General features: G+C 47.0%; 1 protein-coding gene across 7 annotated transcripts in view; it reads left to right on the top strand.

Moving 5' to 3' along the window:
- The window catches only part of Brd1 (bromodomain containing 1), a 47,842-nt gene that overhangs the window by 26,477 nt on the left and 5,505 nt on the right, over nt 1-15,860 (top strand). For 2 of the 7 annotated variants that reach the window (NM_001414946.1, XM_039079302.2), the window contains 2 exons: nt 434-694; nt 6,725-7,222. In NM_001414946.1, coding sequence (NP_001401875.1) covers nt 434-694; nt 6,725-7,222 — 759 coding nt within the window. Of the gene's footprint in view, nt 1-433; nt 695-6,724; nt 7,223-12,198; nt 15,810-15,860 lie in introns of those variants that run through there. The other 5 variants (XM_039079300.2, XM_063263626.1, XM_039079301.2 and 2 more) reach the window with 5 other exon arrangements.

The following is a 15,860-nucleotide window of genomic DNA, read 5'->3' as shown; positions in this document are numbered from 1 at the left end:
CTGGGCGCCTGCTGTTGATGTGGGCGTAGTACCCTGCAGCTCCTGTTGGCTGTCTCACACATTTCTGGTGGTCTTCGCGCCCCTCACGTTTTACACAGCAGGACTGTGTGGGAGCCTCTTCCAGGAGAGGCCACACACGCTTTCTGCATGTCCTCTGCTGTGGCCACGTTAGTCCTTTGTGTCACACTAACTGAAGGAGTGCCTTTTTTCTAGCGCCAGCCTTGTCATGTGTTCAGAATCAGGGTAGAGGGGACTATATATGGCATCAAATGGTGAAATGAAACAAAACAAAAACCAACCAACCAAACAAAAAAGAAATGGTGAAGCTTGTGCTATGGCCATGGGCAGGCTTTAAAGAATACTTGGGATCAGTGTGTTATTCTTAGAGGAGCCCGAGAGTCGGGTGGCTGATGATGTCTGTTCTTTGGTTCAGTGGACAGGTTGCTGGACCCAGCCAACAGGGCCCACATGAGCTTGGAGGAGCAGCTGAGAGAACTACTGGACAAGTTGGACCTGACCTGCTCCATGAAGTCCAGCGGCTCACGGAGTAAACGGGCAAAGCTGCTCAAAAAAGAGATTGCTCTTCTCCGAAACAAGCTGAGCCAGCAGCACAGCCAGACCCCATCCATAGGGGCAGGCACAGGAGGCTTTGAAGACGATGCTGCTCCACTGGCGCCAGACACAGGGGAGGAAGGTAAGCATGATGGGGTGGGAGGGCCGTACCTCATGGACATGGGTGTCTCCTGACAGGCTTAGATGATGCTCTGTAGTAATCAATCGTGAACTTGTAAGTTTTGAAGGTCACAGAACTCTTGGTCACTGGATAGTCCTCCTAGGTTTTCTTTTTAACTTGAGCCTGAAAGACTTTACAAGGGATAGTTTATAGAGCTGATGCTGGATTGAAGGTGGCTTCTATGGAGGGAATAAGAAATTCTTAGTTGTATTTTCTAAATTGAGGCAGAGTATTAGATGGTTAGATCCCCTGAAATTGTTTTTACTTTGTGTGTGTAGGTCAGAGGACTAGTTGGAGTTGGTTTTCCTGGCATCTTACAACATCTGGGTATCAAGCCAAGGCGATGAGGCCTCGTGAGCACCTCTACCCCTTTGCCCCTGCTGCCTTATGCCAGCTTTTTTTTTAAAGATTTATTTATTTATTATATATAAGTACACTGTAGCTGTCTTCAGATACACCAGAAGAGGGCATCGGATCTCTTTACAGATGGTTGTGAGCCACCATGTGGTTGCTGGGAATTGAACTCATGACCTCTGGAAGAGCAGTCGGGTGCTCTTAACCACTGAGCCATCTCTCCAGCCCTATGCCAGCTTTTTGAAAGGAATGATTCTTGCTAGAGTGGAGCCTGGCCCTGGCTGGAGGGGACTGACGTGCTTCTGAGCACAGGCCTCTCCCGACTCTCCGCTTCAGGCCCTTCCTGTGGGTCACCACAGCAGTGGACATGGTCTTACTCTGGCAGCAGCAAGTGGCATCTGGGAAGAGCTGGATAGCTGAGATGTTAGGGTGGAGAGGAAGGGAGGAGTACAGAAGAGGCTGTCTGCCCAGTGGGCTCTACACCTGATAAGCAGGTCATTGTGTGGTGGCACGTTTAGAGAAGCATAGCACCCTATAATCCACTTGCCTTACCGTCACCACATTCCAGTTCCATGAAATGGAAAGGAAAATAAAACTGCTTCTGCCACTGCTGTTAGCAGTTTGACTTAGTATCTTCCTGGGTATTTTTTCTGCCCCATCCAAATAAGAATATGAAAACATTAGCACAAGGCAGATGTAGCTGTGGTTTGCATTTGGTCTGTATGCTGACTGTTAGTAGATATCCTCAGAATGACATGGTCTCAGTCATGCTTGTGCCATGTTAAATTTAGTCTTATTTTAATAGCTGGTGACAATCTTCTAGCCCACTTCATCCTTCTCTGGTTGCTTCTTTCATGTGGTTATGCTAGGCAACCAGCAGAAGCTAGGGCTAACACTACTGAGTTCTCCGGGCCTTACACCCTTCCAGTGTGTCCACTTGTAAATCCACAAACACCCTTTGCCTTGCCATTAGGGAACAGGTTTGTGTGGTCCACACAGTAGAGGTTTTATTCTTCAGTGTGTGACACATTTTCCCCTCATTTTCTAGAAGCCAAATGATGTGCACATGGCTATTTTCTGCCTCTGTTGGGGGCTCTATGCTTTCTTTAAGGAACTTTTATTGATGGGACCTTTGACAAACATGCATCCAGGGTACTGTTATTGTTTGCATTCTGTGGTGATTCCCTGTAGTGCCATTGCCTGCTTCCCATGGAGCCCTTGCAGGCTCCTCTTCCCACTGCTAGAGTCGGACCCTTGGTCCAGCCACCCAGTGAGTGAGTCTGTGCGCTGTTTCTTGTGAAGAGTCAGCTGGGGAGAAGGTTTAGGCAGGACAGCTCATGGATATTGCAGTTTGATATTATTGCTCTTGATAGAGAAACCTCTTTTCTCACAGCTGTGTGCAGGTGTGCAGAATCCCCTCCCCACCTCCCCAACCCCCCAAGTTCCCTCACCAGTCTGGTTTTACAGGGCTGAGGAAGAGCAGTGCTATTGGAAGACCAGATCTGGTGTTGTGTACTGCTGTGGCCCCTTTAAAGGAAGCAATAGGTGTTTCCTGAAGCAGAATTGCTATTGGCCAGTGTTTAAAATGCAGGAAAGGAGCATTTTCCTTTTAGCTGAGAGGAAAGATAAATGGAGAAGGAAATAGCCTGATGGTTTGTTCTGAGGCAGAGCTGTGGGGTGGAATTTAGGGCCTCTTAAAGAGATTGAATTCCAGACAGGCAGTGGGGGAGAACTTAAATTCTGCTGTAAACAACAGAAGCAGAACTGTGAAAATTGCTATATGCATGTTGGGACAGAACCCCGAACTCAAGACATTACGTAATTCAGCATATTCTTCCCCAAGAGGGTGTTTTGGTTGGGTGCAGTCATACATCTCAGAGGCAGAGGCAGAGGCAGAGGCAGGGGCAGGGGCAGAGGCAGAGGCAGAGGCAGAGGCAGAGGCAGAGGCAGAGGCAGGTAGAGCTCTATGAACTTACAGGCCAGCCTGATCTATAGAGCAAGTGCCAGACCAGCTAGGGCCCTGAGACCTTATGACCAATTAAAAATAATTGTTTTTTGTTTGTTTGTTTGTTTGTTTTGTTTTGTTTTGTTTTTGAGAATGATCATAGATTTTTTTTTCACACTAGGAAGGCTTATCAATATAAAATAAGCAATTTCACTAAAAACTGTAATTAAATAACATTTTTGTATTGTAACATTTAGGGTGTTTGCATTAGAAGGAACATCCCAAAGGCTAATGTCTGAGGAACAAAATAGGTCTTATTCTCTTGGACAGTGGACATGCCCTGGCTTTCTTGTGCAACGGGAAGGCTGTTAGGAGGCCTTCCATGCTGAACTTAAGGTTGAAGAATTCAGTCAGTTGAAGTCTAAGGGACACATGAAATAGGGCCATGATAAACCTGTGGGACAAACTTGAGCTCTTAGACCTTTTTATTCATTCATTTTTAACTAGGAGCTTTGGGGAGCCCAGAGTCTATGTAGGTTGTGGGGTGTGGAAGACTCTGGGCCAGATCCGCACTGCCAGTTACTGTTCCTGCTCTGTGCACCCCATGTTAAACTCCACTGAATGAGTGGCGACTGCTCCTTCAGGGCTGGCTGGAGAGGGAAGCAGGAGTAGATTGCTGGCAGGGGTTGGTGCCGTTCCTAGCTGTTAAATGTGTCTACACATTCTGCTGTGGTATCCAGAGTTGTCAGTGGCTTTGGTGGAAGCATTCAATTGGCTTTGTGTAGAGCGTCATGGTCAAACAGCATAGCTGGTCTGAGTGAAGTCTGTGGTCCGCATGTGAAAGAGGATGGGCAGCTTTCCCTCTCTGCTCTGGGTTGTAAGTTGAGTTGGGGAGTTTTGAGTACTGCTATTCTTACTCATTTTCAAGTTGTGTGGCACTGGTTCTGGAAGTTAACAGAACACGGTTTACAAGTAATGTTCAGTTGTTAGCAGACAGTGAGGTTTTGAAAATCAAAATGTTTTTTTTTCTATTCTTTTTTTCCCGGAGCTGGGGACTGAACCCAGGGCCTTGCGCTTGCTAGGCAAGCGCTCTACCACTGAGCCAAATCCCCAACCCCTGAAAATAAAAATGTTTTACGTTTGTATTTTAACTGCCAGTAAGAGTTCTTTCTGCCTGAGGGAGGGACCTGATGGAGTGTTAGCTGCAGCCCTGGCACTGCCCAGTGTGCTAGAGTGAGAGTTCACTCATAAGGAGCCTGACTGCCTCAGGGGTTGCTAGGGCTCACTGTGGTGAGGAGACTAAGGAACACCCCCAGTTGTGGTCCATGTAACCATAAGGTTACTGGAGGCGATGCTTCACTTGACCTGTATAGCCTTATGTATCCAGTGTGCTTGTTTCTGTAACACCTAGGAGTATGACAGTGAACTCTGGTGGTGGTTGAGACCCAGGGCTTCTCCTCAGGTTGCTACAAAGCAGGGAGGATACATGGCTTGAGTGTAGAGGGGACCATAGATGAGTGGCCTGGCTATGCAGTCCCTCGTGGATAAGCAGCTTTGGATTAGACAGTGGGTGCAGGGAATGGAGTGTGGTGGAGGCCTTGTGGGGAGGGACAGGCATGTTCACTTGTCTTAGCAGTAGTGACTGAATCTGGAAGTTAAGCAGGAGGCACAAAATGGGTCTTTGGTACCTCTAGGCTGTGGAAAGATGGGAGAGCTACAGTGTCTGGAGCCCTGGGTAGGAGGCTTCTGGTGCTGTTCTCTGGTGGTCTTGTACTGCTTGGGGCTGCCCATTAATTAGCCTTGGCCTTGAAGAGGCCAGAGGGACTGGATTGGACATTTTGGAAGCCTCAGTCAGGATAAGCTGCGTGGACTCAGTTAAAAGGTACAGACCCATGAAGGAAGAGGAGGTAGGAGGCAGACTGGAGACTTCAGTGTAAGTGAGCCAGAAAGTGGCCACTCACCCACCCCAGCTTATCTACCAGCCTGACACAGCAGCCAGTGGCTTCTGTTTTCATGTTTATGTACCAAGAATGCCATGCATGGCTCAGCACTGCTCCTAATCCCATCTTCTCAGTGTCCCTGTGTGCCTTGCAAATCATACTGTCCTTCTGAAGCTGTTAATGAACCTAACCCAAGCGGGCAGGAAGAGTTTCATATTGAACATGTAAGTGATTCAAGATTGAGCATTTCCACTTCATTGGAAGTTTAATCTTCAAGTACAGAGTTTTGGTTCCTGTAGCAGGAGTTTGTGCAGTCCTTAACTCTTGGGTAAAGCTTTTCAACCACAGCCCTCTTAAACAGGCTGTTTGTTGAGGCTGTGTCACCACTGTGGTGGGGTTGTTTCTTACAGGCTCCATAGGCACACAGTTAGCCCCGAGCCACTGACGTGCTGGAGTGGCTGTCTCCAGTCTGGTGTCCCTCAGCTTTGTGTTGCTGGTAGGGGGAGGACAAGGAGACCAGTCTTGGCATAGAGCCTTTGTTGTGAGTTAATCAAGTGACCCTGAGTAGCCTTTTATTTTCACAGTGACTTTTGAATGTAAAGTATTGTGACACAGTGTAAATGTTTTGTGGGAGATTTGTACTTTGAATAAAGTAGAAACTATACCTAGTGGTAACACGTGCATGCTACTTTGGAATGTTGAAATGGATCTCTTAAGTTTCCTACCACATGTCCTGTAGTGAGAATTTCTGAAAGAATCCTTAGCAGTTTAACCGGGGGGCCTAACCTTACACAGTGGGTTTCACTGCTCTTCTGTTGTGAGCCCTTTGTGTGTGGAGACAGGAAGATATTTCTCCCTGGGCTTGCGTTTAGTGAGTAAGATGTCAGGTCATATTGGTTTTATTTTTATTTTTATTTTATTTTACTGTATGAGTGTTTTGCCTCTGCAAGTGTGCCCAGTGCACATGCCTTGTGCCACAGAGACCAGAAGAGGGTGTTGGATTGGTTAGAGCTGGAGTTAGAGAGAGTTGTTGACTGCTACGTGGGTGCTGGGAACCGAACCTCTGTCCCTTGCAGGAGCAGCGCGTGCTCTTAACCACTGAGCCAGCTCTTCAGCTCCCGTGTTGGTGATTTGTAAATACCTAAACTTCCTGAAGAGGTTGAAATAAGTTTGGGGGTCTTTTTTATTTTTAAAGATATGAGGGTAGAGTGGGCAACTCGCTGGTCTGTGTATTCTAAGGGAGCGAAGATGAGCCTACCTCCGTTAGAGTCCTCTCCAGCCACTTACCACCCCCAGACTTTGGCTTTGACTTTGGCTTAGAAGCCCTGGTTCGGCAGTTCAGTGTTTGTTTTCTTTCTCTTCGTCACTTTGTGCTGCAGCATAAGCTACTGTGGAACCTTTATGGCTCCCTGAGTTCTGTGACTGTTTCCTCAAGGTAAGTACATACTGATGCAGAGATTGTCCTGAACTTAGATAAGAGTTTTAATATTGCTGTGTGTTAAATGCTCTTTCACAGTTTTTTCCAGAAAGTAACTTGTGCACCTGGGCGTAGGACACCAGGCCCGAAATCTCTTGTTAGGGAAACACACAGTGTTACCTGAGGCCCCGGGCTGCACACGAGAGCAGACCATTGTGTGTGATGCTGTTTCCTTAATTGAATTAGTGTTTTGGTGGACTTCACATTTATATAAGTTTTATAATAGATTTTATAATCTTCAGTTTTCAAAATCACTTTATTTATAATTTTTTCAGGAGATAAATCTCCCCCTAAACTTGAACCATCAGATGCATTACCTCTTCCTTCAGACCCGGAGACTAATTCAGAACCACCAACCCTCAAACCAGTAGAACTCAACCCCGAGCAGAGTAAGCTATTCAAAAGAGTCACATTTGATAATGAATCACATAGCACTTGCACTCAGAGCGCACTGGTAAGCGGACACCCTCCAGAGCCCACCCTCGCCAGTAGTGGCGATGTGCCGGCGGCGGCGGCCTCCGCAGTGGCGGAGCCATCAAGCGATGTAAACAGACGCACTTCTGTTCTCTTCTGCAAATCGAAAAGTGTAAGCCCCCCAAAGTCTGCCAAGAACACTGAAACCCAGCCAACTTCTCCTCAGCTAGGGACCAAAACCTTTTTGTCTGTAGTCCTTCCGAGGTTGGAGACTCTACTGCAGCCAAGGAAAAGGTCGAGGAGCACATGTGGAGACTCCGAAGTGGAGGAGGAGTCCCCGGGAAAGCGCCTGGATACAGGTAAATGTCAGGGGCAGCCCTCCGGGGAACTCTTAATGTAAAACTGTGGTGCTGAGCATCCTCTCAGTCCTAAAGCTGCAGAATTGTTTCAACCAGCGGCCATTCAGCCTCTTGGCAACCCAGCAGCTGGCCATACAGCAGTGGCATGTCTGGCCCCGCCCTCCTTTGTTCCTCCTCTTTCTCTGTGGCTTTTCACCTATTGACTTTGAATGTGATTTGCGTACCTTGACTATTGTGTGCATGTGTGTGTAAACTGGTACCTGTGAATGGCCACACCTGGCACTAGGTGTCCTGGGGTGGTGGGTGTCGCCTAAGAGCAGTGCCCACAAACTCAGCCATAGATTTGAACCTGAACCTCTCTTTACTGAAGACTGCATCTTCCCTGAGCTTTCTGAAAATATTCTGTCATCTCATTACTTGTAACACTTCATAATTGGCTTAAAGAAAATTGTGATGTTCCCTCGATGTGTTTTGTATCTTGTTTTAGTACACGTGCACTTGACTGGTAAGTACATGTCAAGGTACATGTACTACTAATGCTTGGTAAAATCATACTCAAAACGTTTCTCCTTTTTTGGTAAGCTTTTTTCTTTTTTTTTCCCTTAAAGGTTTGTTTATTTGTTTATTTATTTATTTTATGTATGTGAGTACACTGTAGCTGTCTTCAGACACACCAGAAGAGGGCATTAGATCCCATTACAGATGGTTGTGAGCCACCATGTGGTTGCTGGGAATTGAACTCAGGACCTCTGGAAAGGCAGGCAGTGCTCTTAACCACTGAGCCATCTTTCCAGCCCCCAGGTTTTTGTTCTTAATGGAGGTAGTCCTTTTCTTTTTAAATGAGAAATTTGCTGAGGTGTGGTAGCTCATGCCTTTAATTCTAGCACTGGCCGGGGGTGGGGGTGGGGGATGGGGGGTGGGGGGTGGGAAGAAGACAGGCAGACTTTTATGAGTTTGAGGCCAGCATGGTCTGTAGAGTGAGTTCCAGGATAGCCAGGGCTACACAGAGAAACCCTGTCTCAAAAAAACAAAAACAAACAAAAAAAGCTAAATTAGTTTGGTTGGATGCCACAGTGTACATACATATGGGGTGGGGTTGGGAATAAATCATCAGAGAACTGGGAAGTTCATTATCTCTGGGATTGAACTGGGGCCATCAGCTTGGTGGCACATGAATTCCCACTGAACCATCACCAAGGCCCACGGTTAACCTGAGAAGTGTTTTTATTTTCTAAGACGTTGCCATGTGTGCCTGTACCTTTAGAACCTCCATGGAAATTCCCTGTGCTGTGCTTGGACAGTACTGGCCTGGCTTCCTCACAGCCTCCTTCCTGTCTAATCCCAGATAAGACACAGTGGGGAATGGGTGTTTGTGCTCTGAGGCAGTGGTTGCCAGCATCAGATGTGATGTTCAATGTCTGCTCTGTTGGAGGCAGGCTTACTTACACCTTTGTTTTTTACCTGGATTAGCGTCTTAGTTACTTCTCTGTTGCTATAAAGAGACACATGACAAAGGCGACTTCCTTGGAAGAGAAATGAGGTTCATGTTTCTTGAGGGTTAAGAGTCTGTCCCCATCATGGCAGGGAGATGTCAGGCATCCTGGCAGGCATGGCATTAGAGAGAGGAGAGATAGTGATCACAGAAGCAGGAGAGATCGCTGACTGGAAATGGCTTGGGTTTTGAAACCTTAAAACTGGCGACACACCTCTTCCAATAAGGTCATTCCTCCCTAATCTTTCCCAAACAGTTACACTAACTGGGGACAAATATTCAAATACGTGATGCTGTAGGGATCATTCAAAACATCACATTCCATTTCTTGGACCCCTGTAGGCTTGTGGCTATATCACAGTGAAAAGTGTATTTATTTAGTCCAACTTCAAAAGTCCCCATAGTCTCACAGTTTCAACAGTTTAAAAGTTCAAAGTCTTCTGAGACTCCTGATTTTAACCCCTTGTAAAATCAAAATTAAAAAAAAAAACAAATCACATACTTGCAGCATACAATGGCACAGAAAATACATGAACATTCCAAAAGGCAGGAGAGGGAGCACAGTGAGGAAATACTAGACCACAGCAAGGCCTTAATCCAGCAGGGCAAACTCCCAGTCCTTTAGCTCTGTGTCCAATGTCAAAGACTGAGGTGGCTTTCCTTCCAGCTCTGCGGATTGCAAACCATCTCCCTGATGAACTGGTTCCATGCTGTTTGTAGCTCTCCTTGGTAGACGTCCCGTAACGTTGGGAGCTTTAACATCTTGGCATCTCCAACACAGTTCAGCCACACTCAGTAGCCTTTCGGACTTCCCCATGCAGAGACTGACCTTCAACGAGTCTGGTTTCAGTGACTTTCCTTAAGGGAGGAGGAAGATTCCATACCTCCTTCATTCCTGTATTCTTCAACAAGACTCTGAAGTCAGAACGACTGGGCTGAAGAGCTGTATTAGGCTGCCAGCTGGGATGGAACTTGGCCTGACTTGAATTACATTGGCATAAGCCTTGACTTGTTGCTTTTTAGGAACAGATCATTCTTTAGCCCTGTTCTTCTCACAAGGGTCAGCTGAGTAGAATCTCATCCTAAGGACACCACTCCTTTTATTCCATTTCTCCTCCTCTCTGTTAGAACAAGCCTGGGCTCCATTATTAAATTTGGTTCTATTTCTTTTCTCCTTAAACTCTGTATTTTGTGCTTTCTTTTTTCCACACTTGTTCTTTTTCATTGTAGATAACACATAAGAGTGATTACTAACAACTATACAACAGAGTTTATTAGATTAAATCCCCCTCCCCCATTCTAATTTAGTTTCGGGCTGATTGTTGTTGTTGTTGTTTTTCCAAGACAGAAAGCCTCTCTTTGTAATCCTGGCTGCCCTGGGTCTGTAGACCAGGCTGACCTGAAGCCTGGAGATCTGCCTGCTTCTGCTCCCATAGGCTGGGATAAAAGGCACACACCACCACCTCCTGCTATCTCCGGCTGATTCACATTGTTTGCAAAAACATATCACAAGAATGGTCTTTAGCCCAGTCGCTAATGTTGTTTCCCTCTTAAAGCTCTTGAACGGGCCCTTCCTAGTCTACGTTGCTTTCAGGATGGTCTTCCAGGCTTCCTATTACTATGGCTCATTAACCCCACTTACAGTGTTCAACCAGTCCAAAGTCCCAAGGTTTTCTAAAAAGTACCATGGTCAGGCCGGTCACCCTAACTCCCTGGTACCAGCTTCTGTCTTAGTTACCTTTCTGTTGCTGTGAAGAGTAACTTGTAAGAGCAGGCATTTGATTTATGGCTCATGGTTCCATAGGGTTAGAGTCTGTCAGTCCGACACCATTTTGGTGCTGAGAGCTCTTATCTGATCTACAAGCATGACTCAGAGAAAGGGAATGCTAGCCCAACGGCCTGGGCTTTGGAACCTGGAAACCCCTCCCCAGCAACACAGTTCCTACAAGGCCACACCTCTAAATGTTACTAAACACTTCACCAACTGGGGACCAGGCATTCAAATGTGATCAGATGGGGGGCCATTCTCACTCAGACCACCACACTAAGGAAATTGCATTTCCTTCCAGGCACTCTAGTGTTGGCTGTTCTTGTCTACACGTCAGCAATGAGCAATACATAAGTTGCTGATGAGTGAAATCTGTTTCCTGGAACCTTGCCAGGTGGTCCAGGTCAGAGATTTGGAAGGGCAAGGCTGGCTTGGTAGTGACAGTGGACTGTTGGCACCTCTCCATCTCTCTCCATCTCTCTTGAGTTACCTGGCCTGAAGCACCACACCCTGAAGAGCATTTCTTGCCAAAGTTAGTAAATTGTGATTTTTTTTTTGGTTACCGAAAAATTTCTTCAAATTTTACTTCTTTTGTGTGTGTGTGATACTAGGGAACATGAACATACACACACACACACACACACACACACACACACACACACACAACTTTATATCTGTCTGTCTATCTTGGAGGTTGACTCTGGTGCTTCATGGCAAGTTGTGTACTATGGAACCCCTTTCAACTGTGTGTGTGTGTGTGTGTGTGTGTGTGTGTGTGTGTGTGTGTGTGTGTGTGTGTGTGTATGCCACAGTGTGTGGGGGATCAAAAGATTGTCTCTACCATGTGGGTCCCAGCATACATTAGACTTGTGTAGCAAGTACCTTTACCTTTGCACTGACCCATCTTGGTGACCCTTTCAAAAAAGTTTGAAGCAAGCTGGTTTTGGACCTTTTCTATAACAAAGGCCTTAACTCATTAGCCTGTTACCTCAGCCTCTGAAGTAGCTGAAATCACAGGCCTGTACTAGTAGGCCCAGCTAATTTCATTTTTATTTTGCACTTAGTAATTTTATAGAAACTGTTCTCAATGCCCTCTTATTTAAATCCAGTAACACTTGGTTTTGATGAAGCAGTTCTAACATGCCAGAGGAAGCAGCTTGAAACGGAAGTTGTTTCACTTCTGGGTGTTTCTGAAGCCATGTAACTTTAGCTTTTCTTAGCCGCATTTAGTGCAAGACTGGTGTCTTTTGAGCTCTCTGAAAGTCCTTTGTCACTGAACTGGCCGTACTATGCTGTGTTCTACTGCTAGGAGATTACTCAGTGTCTCAGTACCAAGTGACTTGCGTGCACAGGATGGCTTTCTACCTCCTCAGGGTTCATATCTTTCAGCAACAGAAAGTTTATTGACCCTGCAAGACACTGTAGAAAAAGCTTTCACCGTGGAGCTGCTGTTTTGAGCCCCTGCTCTGTACCTGGCAGCTTCTGCCAAGTACTGTGGCTAACTAGGCCATGTGGGCTCTGCGAGACTGTTTGTCACCTCTGGGTTACTAATCAGGAGTTCATGAAATGTTATGTGTGTGCACATCTCAGTTCTTTTCTGGGTTCTTAGTAATAACGATGAGTCCCACGGAATCTTAATAATAGACCTTTAGTTTGTGTGATTCCCCAGTGCCTTTGATCCTGACTGAAATGGAGATTTCTGCTTTCTTATTCCAGAATGGCAGTAGATTTCAGTGGATGCATGATGAATTCCTAATCGCACTCCTGAGCAGCCGGGAGCCTTGTTAGCACTAAGATCTGACCCTCAGGAACAGGAGGCGTCTACTGCTGCATCTGCTTGCCCGTGGTGGGCCAGGCATGGGCTGAATGGGCCCATCCTACCATCGGTGCTGGCTGTGCCTCCACTTGAACCTTCTGGTGCTTTCTGCGCACCTGGATTTCTTGTTTCAAGTTGCAGTTCTTCGCTGTTTGAGGACTTGGAATATTCAGAACCTTCTGATCTTTTCCAGGTTCATCTGGCACTGAACTTTTAGGGGAATTCTCTGGTGCTCTCCAGTGCACTGCAAGATTCCAAGTTAGATTAAGTATGGACTTACTTATTTTTAAACTGCCCATCCACAGGCCTCCGCTTGCTCATGCCTGCAGGACAGGCGGGGATGTGGGCAGTGCCGAGCATGGTGTGACTGCTGTTATGGTTATCATAATTTTTGGAGCTGGCTCTGTTTCGTAGATTTTTTTACTCTGCCTGTTTTATTTCCGTCAATGGACCATCAGGCCAGGACCCGTGTCACTCCTTACTCATACTGTGGTGTGGAGATTCTCCATGAAATGTGTGGTGTGGTGATAAGCAAGTGAATGTCTTCCATGGCCACAGGCTGTTGAGGGAGGAGACATTCCTGCCCTTGCAGTCAGACTAAATGGCTTCTCACTGTTTTCCAGGTTCTCAGTTAACCACTAATGTGCCTGGGTAGCTCACTCTTTGGATCCTAATCCTTTTCTCTTAACCTCGACTTGGATTGGAGTTCTGCTAAATGGCCTCTTGGATTGCAAAGCCTTCGCTGCCTTCTTACCTTGCTCCTAGTTCTTGAGGATCACATTGGAGTCATCTGCTGAGCCGTCCTCTAAACAGACACTCAGACACACCTACCCCGGAGGAGATCTGTCCCGGGCCAGCAGTTGGAGGAGCCTGGTGCCTGAGCTGATGTCTCGGTGCCTCAGGTCTTCCTGGTGCTATAGCAGAACCTGCTGTAGCTTGGACAACAAATCCAGCAGTTTTGCCTCATCCTGAGCACATCCAAAACTGACCTGTGATGACTGGGGGCTCTGGTTAGGGCGTCTTGGTCTAGATGTCTGAAGGGACTGACTGTACACACATGTTGCCCTAATGGCCCTAAATAGAGCTCCTTACTTGGTTGTTAGCATCTTTTGTTCTCTGTCTGGTGTCCCTTTCCTCTCCTTCCATGTGTCTTGGCTTACTAAGCACTGCTCGTCTAGTTATTAGCTGTGCAGATATCTGCTGAGCCAACCGGGAAGTCCTGCATGGCCCTCAAGAGGGCATTTCGGCTTGGCTTCTGGCCTGTCGTGGCCATATGCAGCCGTGTCTTCACTCATGAAAAGCAGAGTGGTGGGTGGGGTGGTATTGTTTGCCGTGCTTTTATCAGAAGGTGGGAACATGCACCCACTGTGACATTCTTTTGGTGCCATCGGAAGACCATAGATGCCTCTGCTGCCACCCTCAAGTGGTCGTGTTCCGAGCCTAGGACGCAGGCTTAACAAGCTGGAGCTTTGGGCACACGATCCTGTGCTGTCTGAAATGAGTCCGTGGACTCTGGAGAGCTGTCTCTTGGTAGTGGGTGTTACCAGCAAGGATGCACTCAGTGACTATAATATCTCATAGGCCTTGTGTGTTCTGTAGGTGAGAGCCTGGTCAGTGTAGCTTACTAGGCCCCAACATTCTCACTTGCTGCAGCCCGTGAGCTCTTGCATTGTGCAGGTTAGGAGCCCATGGTAGAAAGGATCATGTCCCTACTATCCCACCTTGTGCCTCTCAGCTTTGCAAATAGACAACCTGGGACTTCTCCCTGGCCTGTGGGTGAGAGCTGAAGACCTGAGCACCTCAGGGTACCCTTTATTGGCCACTCTGTGTACCCCAGTTGTGCTGTAGATACCTGGGCCGGGGGGAGCTTTTAGGGATGCTGTGGTAGTTACAAGGCTGGGGCTGGCCCACCTAGGGACATGTTGCAGTGGTACTTTGTGGCCTCCTTTGGGTCTGAGTAAGGCAGGCGTTCGAACTCTGCCTTAGTCTTTGGAGACATCAGGACCCTCTGCACCATATGCATGGGGCCATTGGCTTTGTGTAGAAGCCATCTCATCTTTTGCTCTGGTTGTCAGGAGTAGTTGGCATGTATGTGATCTTCTACAGTAAACTTCAGTGCTAGGAGGGCACTTTCCTTTGCTCTCCTTTCCGCAGCTAATGGGAGAATCATTGTAGGAAGTGGATCACAAAGAGGGAGGCAGAGACTGCTCATTACCTGGCTTTGGGTCACAGCCATGCATTCTTCAGACAGTGGCTGCAAGAGCTTTTCAAGCTCGTGTCTCTGGCCTGTGTTGCCTCTTGGGGCATGTCCAGGGCCTTGGAATAAGAGTCTGATTGGGCCATGCAAGCACTGTAGTAGTTTGGGCTGTAGCACCCTCTGAAAAGCAGGCCCAGAGAACTGCTTGTCTCTGCAGGCCCCAGGGGTCTCTCCTGGAAGCTTCTCAGGTTTCACAGTGGCTCTGCCAGCTTTTCAAGGTGTTACGTGTCTTTATGAAACGTGTGAAAACTTTCTGTAAACTTAGGAGCCCAGATGCAGTGTACCCTGGTAATTAAACACTTGGGAAAATGGCAGAGACATTTAATCATATTTTTTCCCTTCTCAAAGTTATAAACTTTCTCTTAGTTTTTCCAACCTCCTCCAGACTCCCCAAGGGGCTGTTTAGGCCCTGACAAGGCCCCTTGTTACAGGTAAAAGCTATTGCCATCCTTGTCGGGAATACCAAGTGTTTTTGGGAACTGTACTTCTGGGTTCTTTCCTGGGGTGTCTTCTAGCACAGAGAGGCTTGACCTGCCAGTTCTGCCTAGCCATGGCAGATGATTTGGGGCTTGTAGTTTTCTAAGATCTTGGGTCCTGGAGCAAGGGCTCTGCGTTTCTCTGTCCATCCAGGTAACAGGGCTGTCTCTGTGTTGACTTTGCTGACCTAAGTCAGCAGGTGTCCATTCTACGTTGTGTGTTGCACCTACCCAAGGCAGCACCATGTTCTCCTACCTCCTAAGAATTCTTGGGCCTTGAGGCTTTTAGGAGAGGAATGCGGCTTCTTCCCTGTCTTGTGTCTTCTGCTTTGCCAGTGAGCAAACAAGAAGCTTCTCAGAAGTCTTTTTAGCACAAGCAGGTCCTTTTCACAGGTGGGAGAATGCAATGAAGACCTTAGTCACCTCATACGTCCAAGAAAATGTTCTTTAAAAATAAGTTTACATGCTTTACTTTGGAAAATAGAGCTTACATTTTTAAGGTTATATGGGGAAGATGGGCATATGTGAACAAAAAGTGTTGTCTGTTTGCTGTTCCCGTCCCCTTCCCTTTCCCAAACTGGTGCAGCCAGAAGAAGCCAGACAAGCACACAGCCTGGGGACATGATCCTTCTGATTCAGGGAGGTCTGCAAGGACCATGGGTGGATGTGCCTTTTTCTACTTACTGACTTAAATTGAGGGTCACGCTTGCTTGCAAGGAATATGGTGGTTGCCTTGACTCAGATTTGCCTTTATTAAAATACTTTACAAATATCCAGATGCTGTGGTTGCGTTTGTGCAGACATTATACCTGATGTATATCTTGGCTCA

This window comes from Rattus norvegicus, chromosome 7 (assembly GCF_036323735.1).
Source record: "Rattus norvegicus strain BN/NHsdMcwi chromosome 7, GRCr8, whole genome shotgun sequence".
NCBI lineage: Eukaryota > Metazoa > Chordata > Mammalia > Rodentia > Muridae > Rattus > Rattus norvegicus.
The sequence above is the reverse complement of the archived record's forward strand: the minus strand, read 5'-3'. Positions and strand labels throughout refer to the sequence as shown.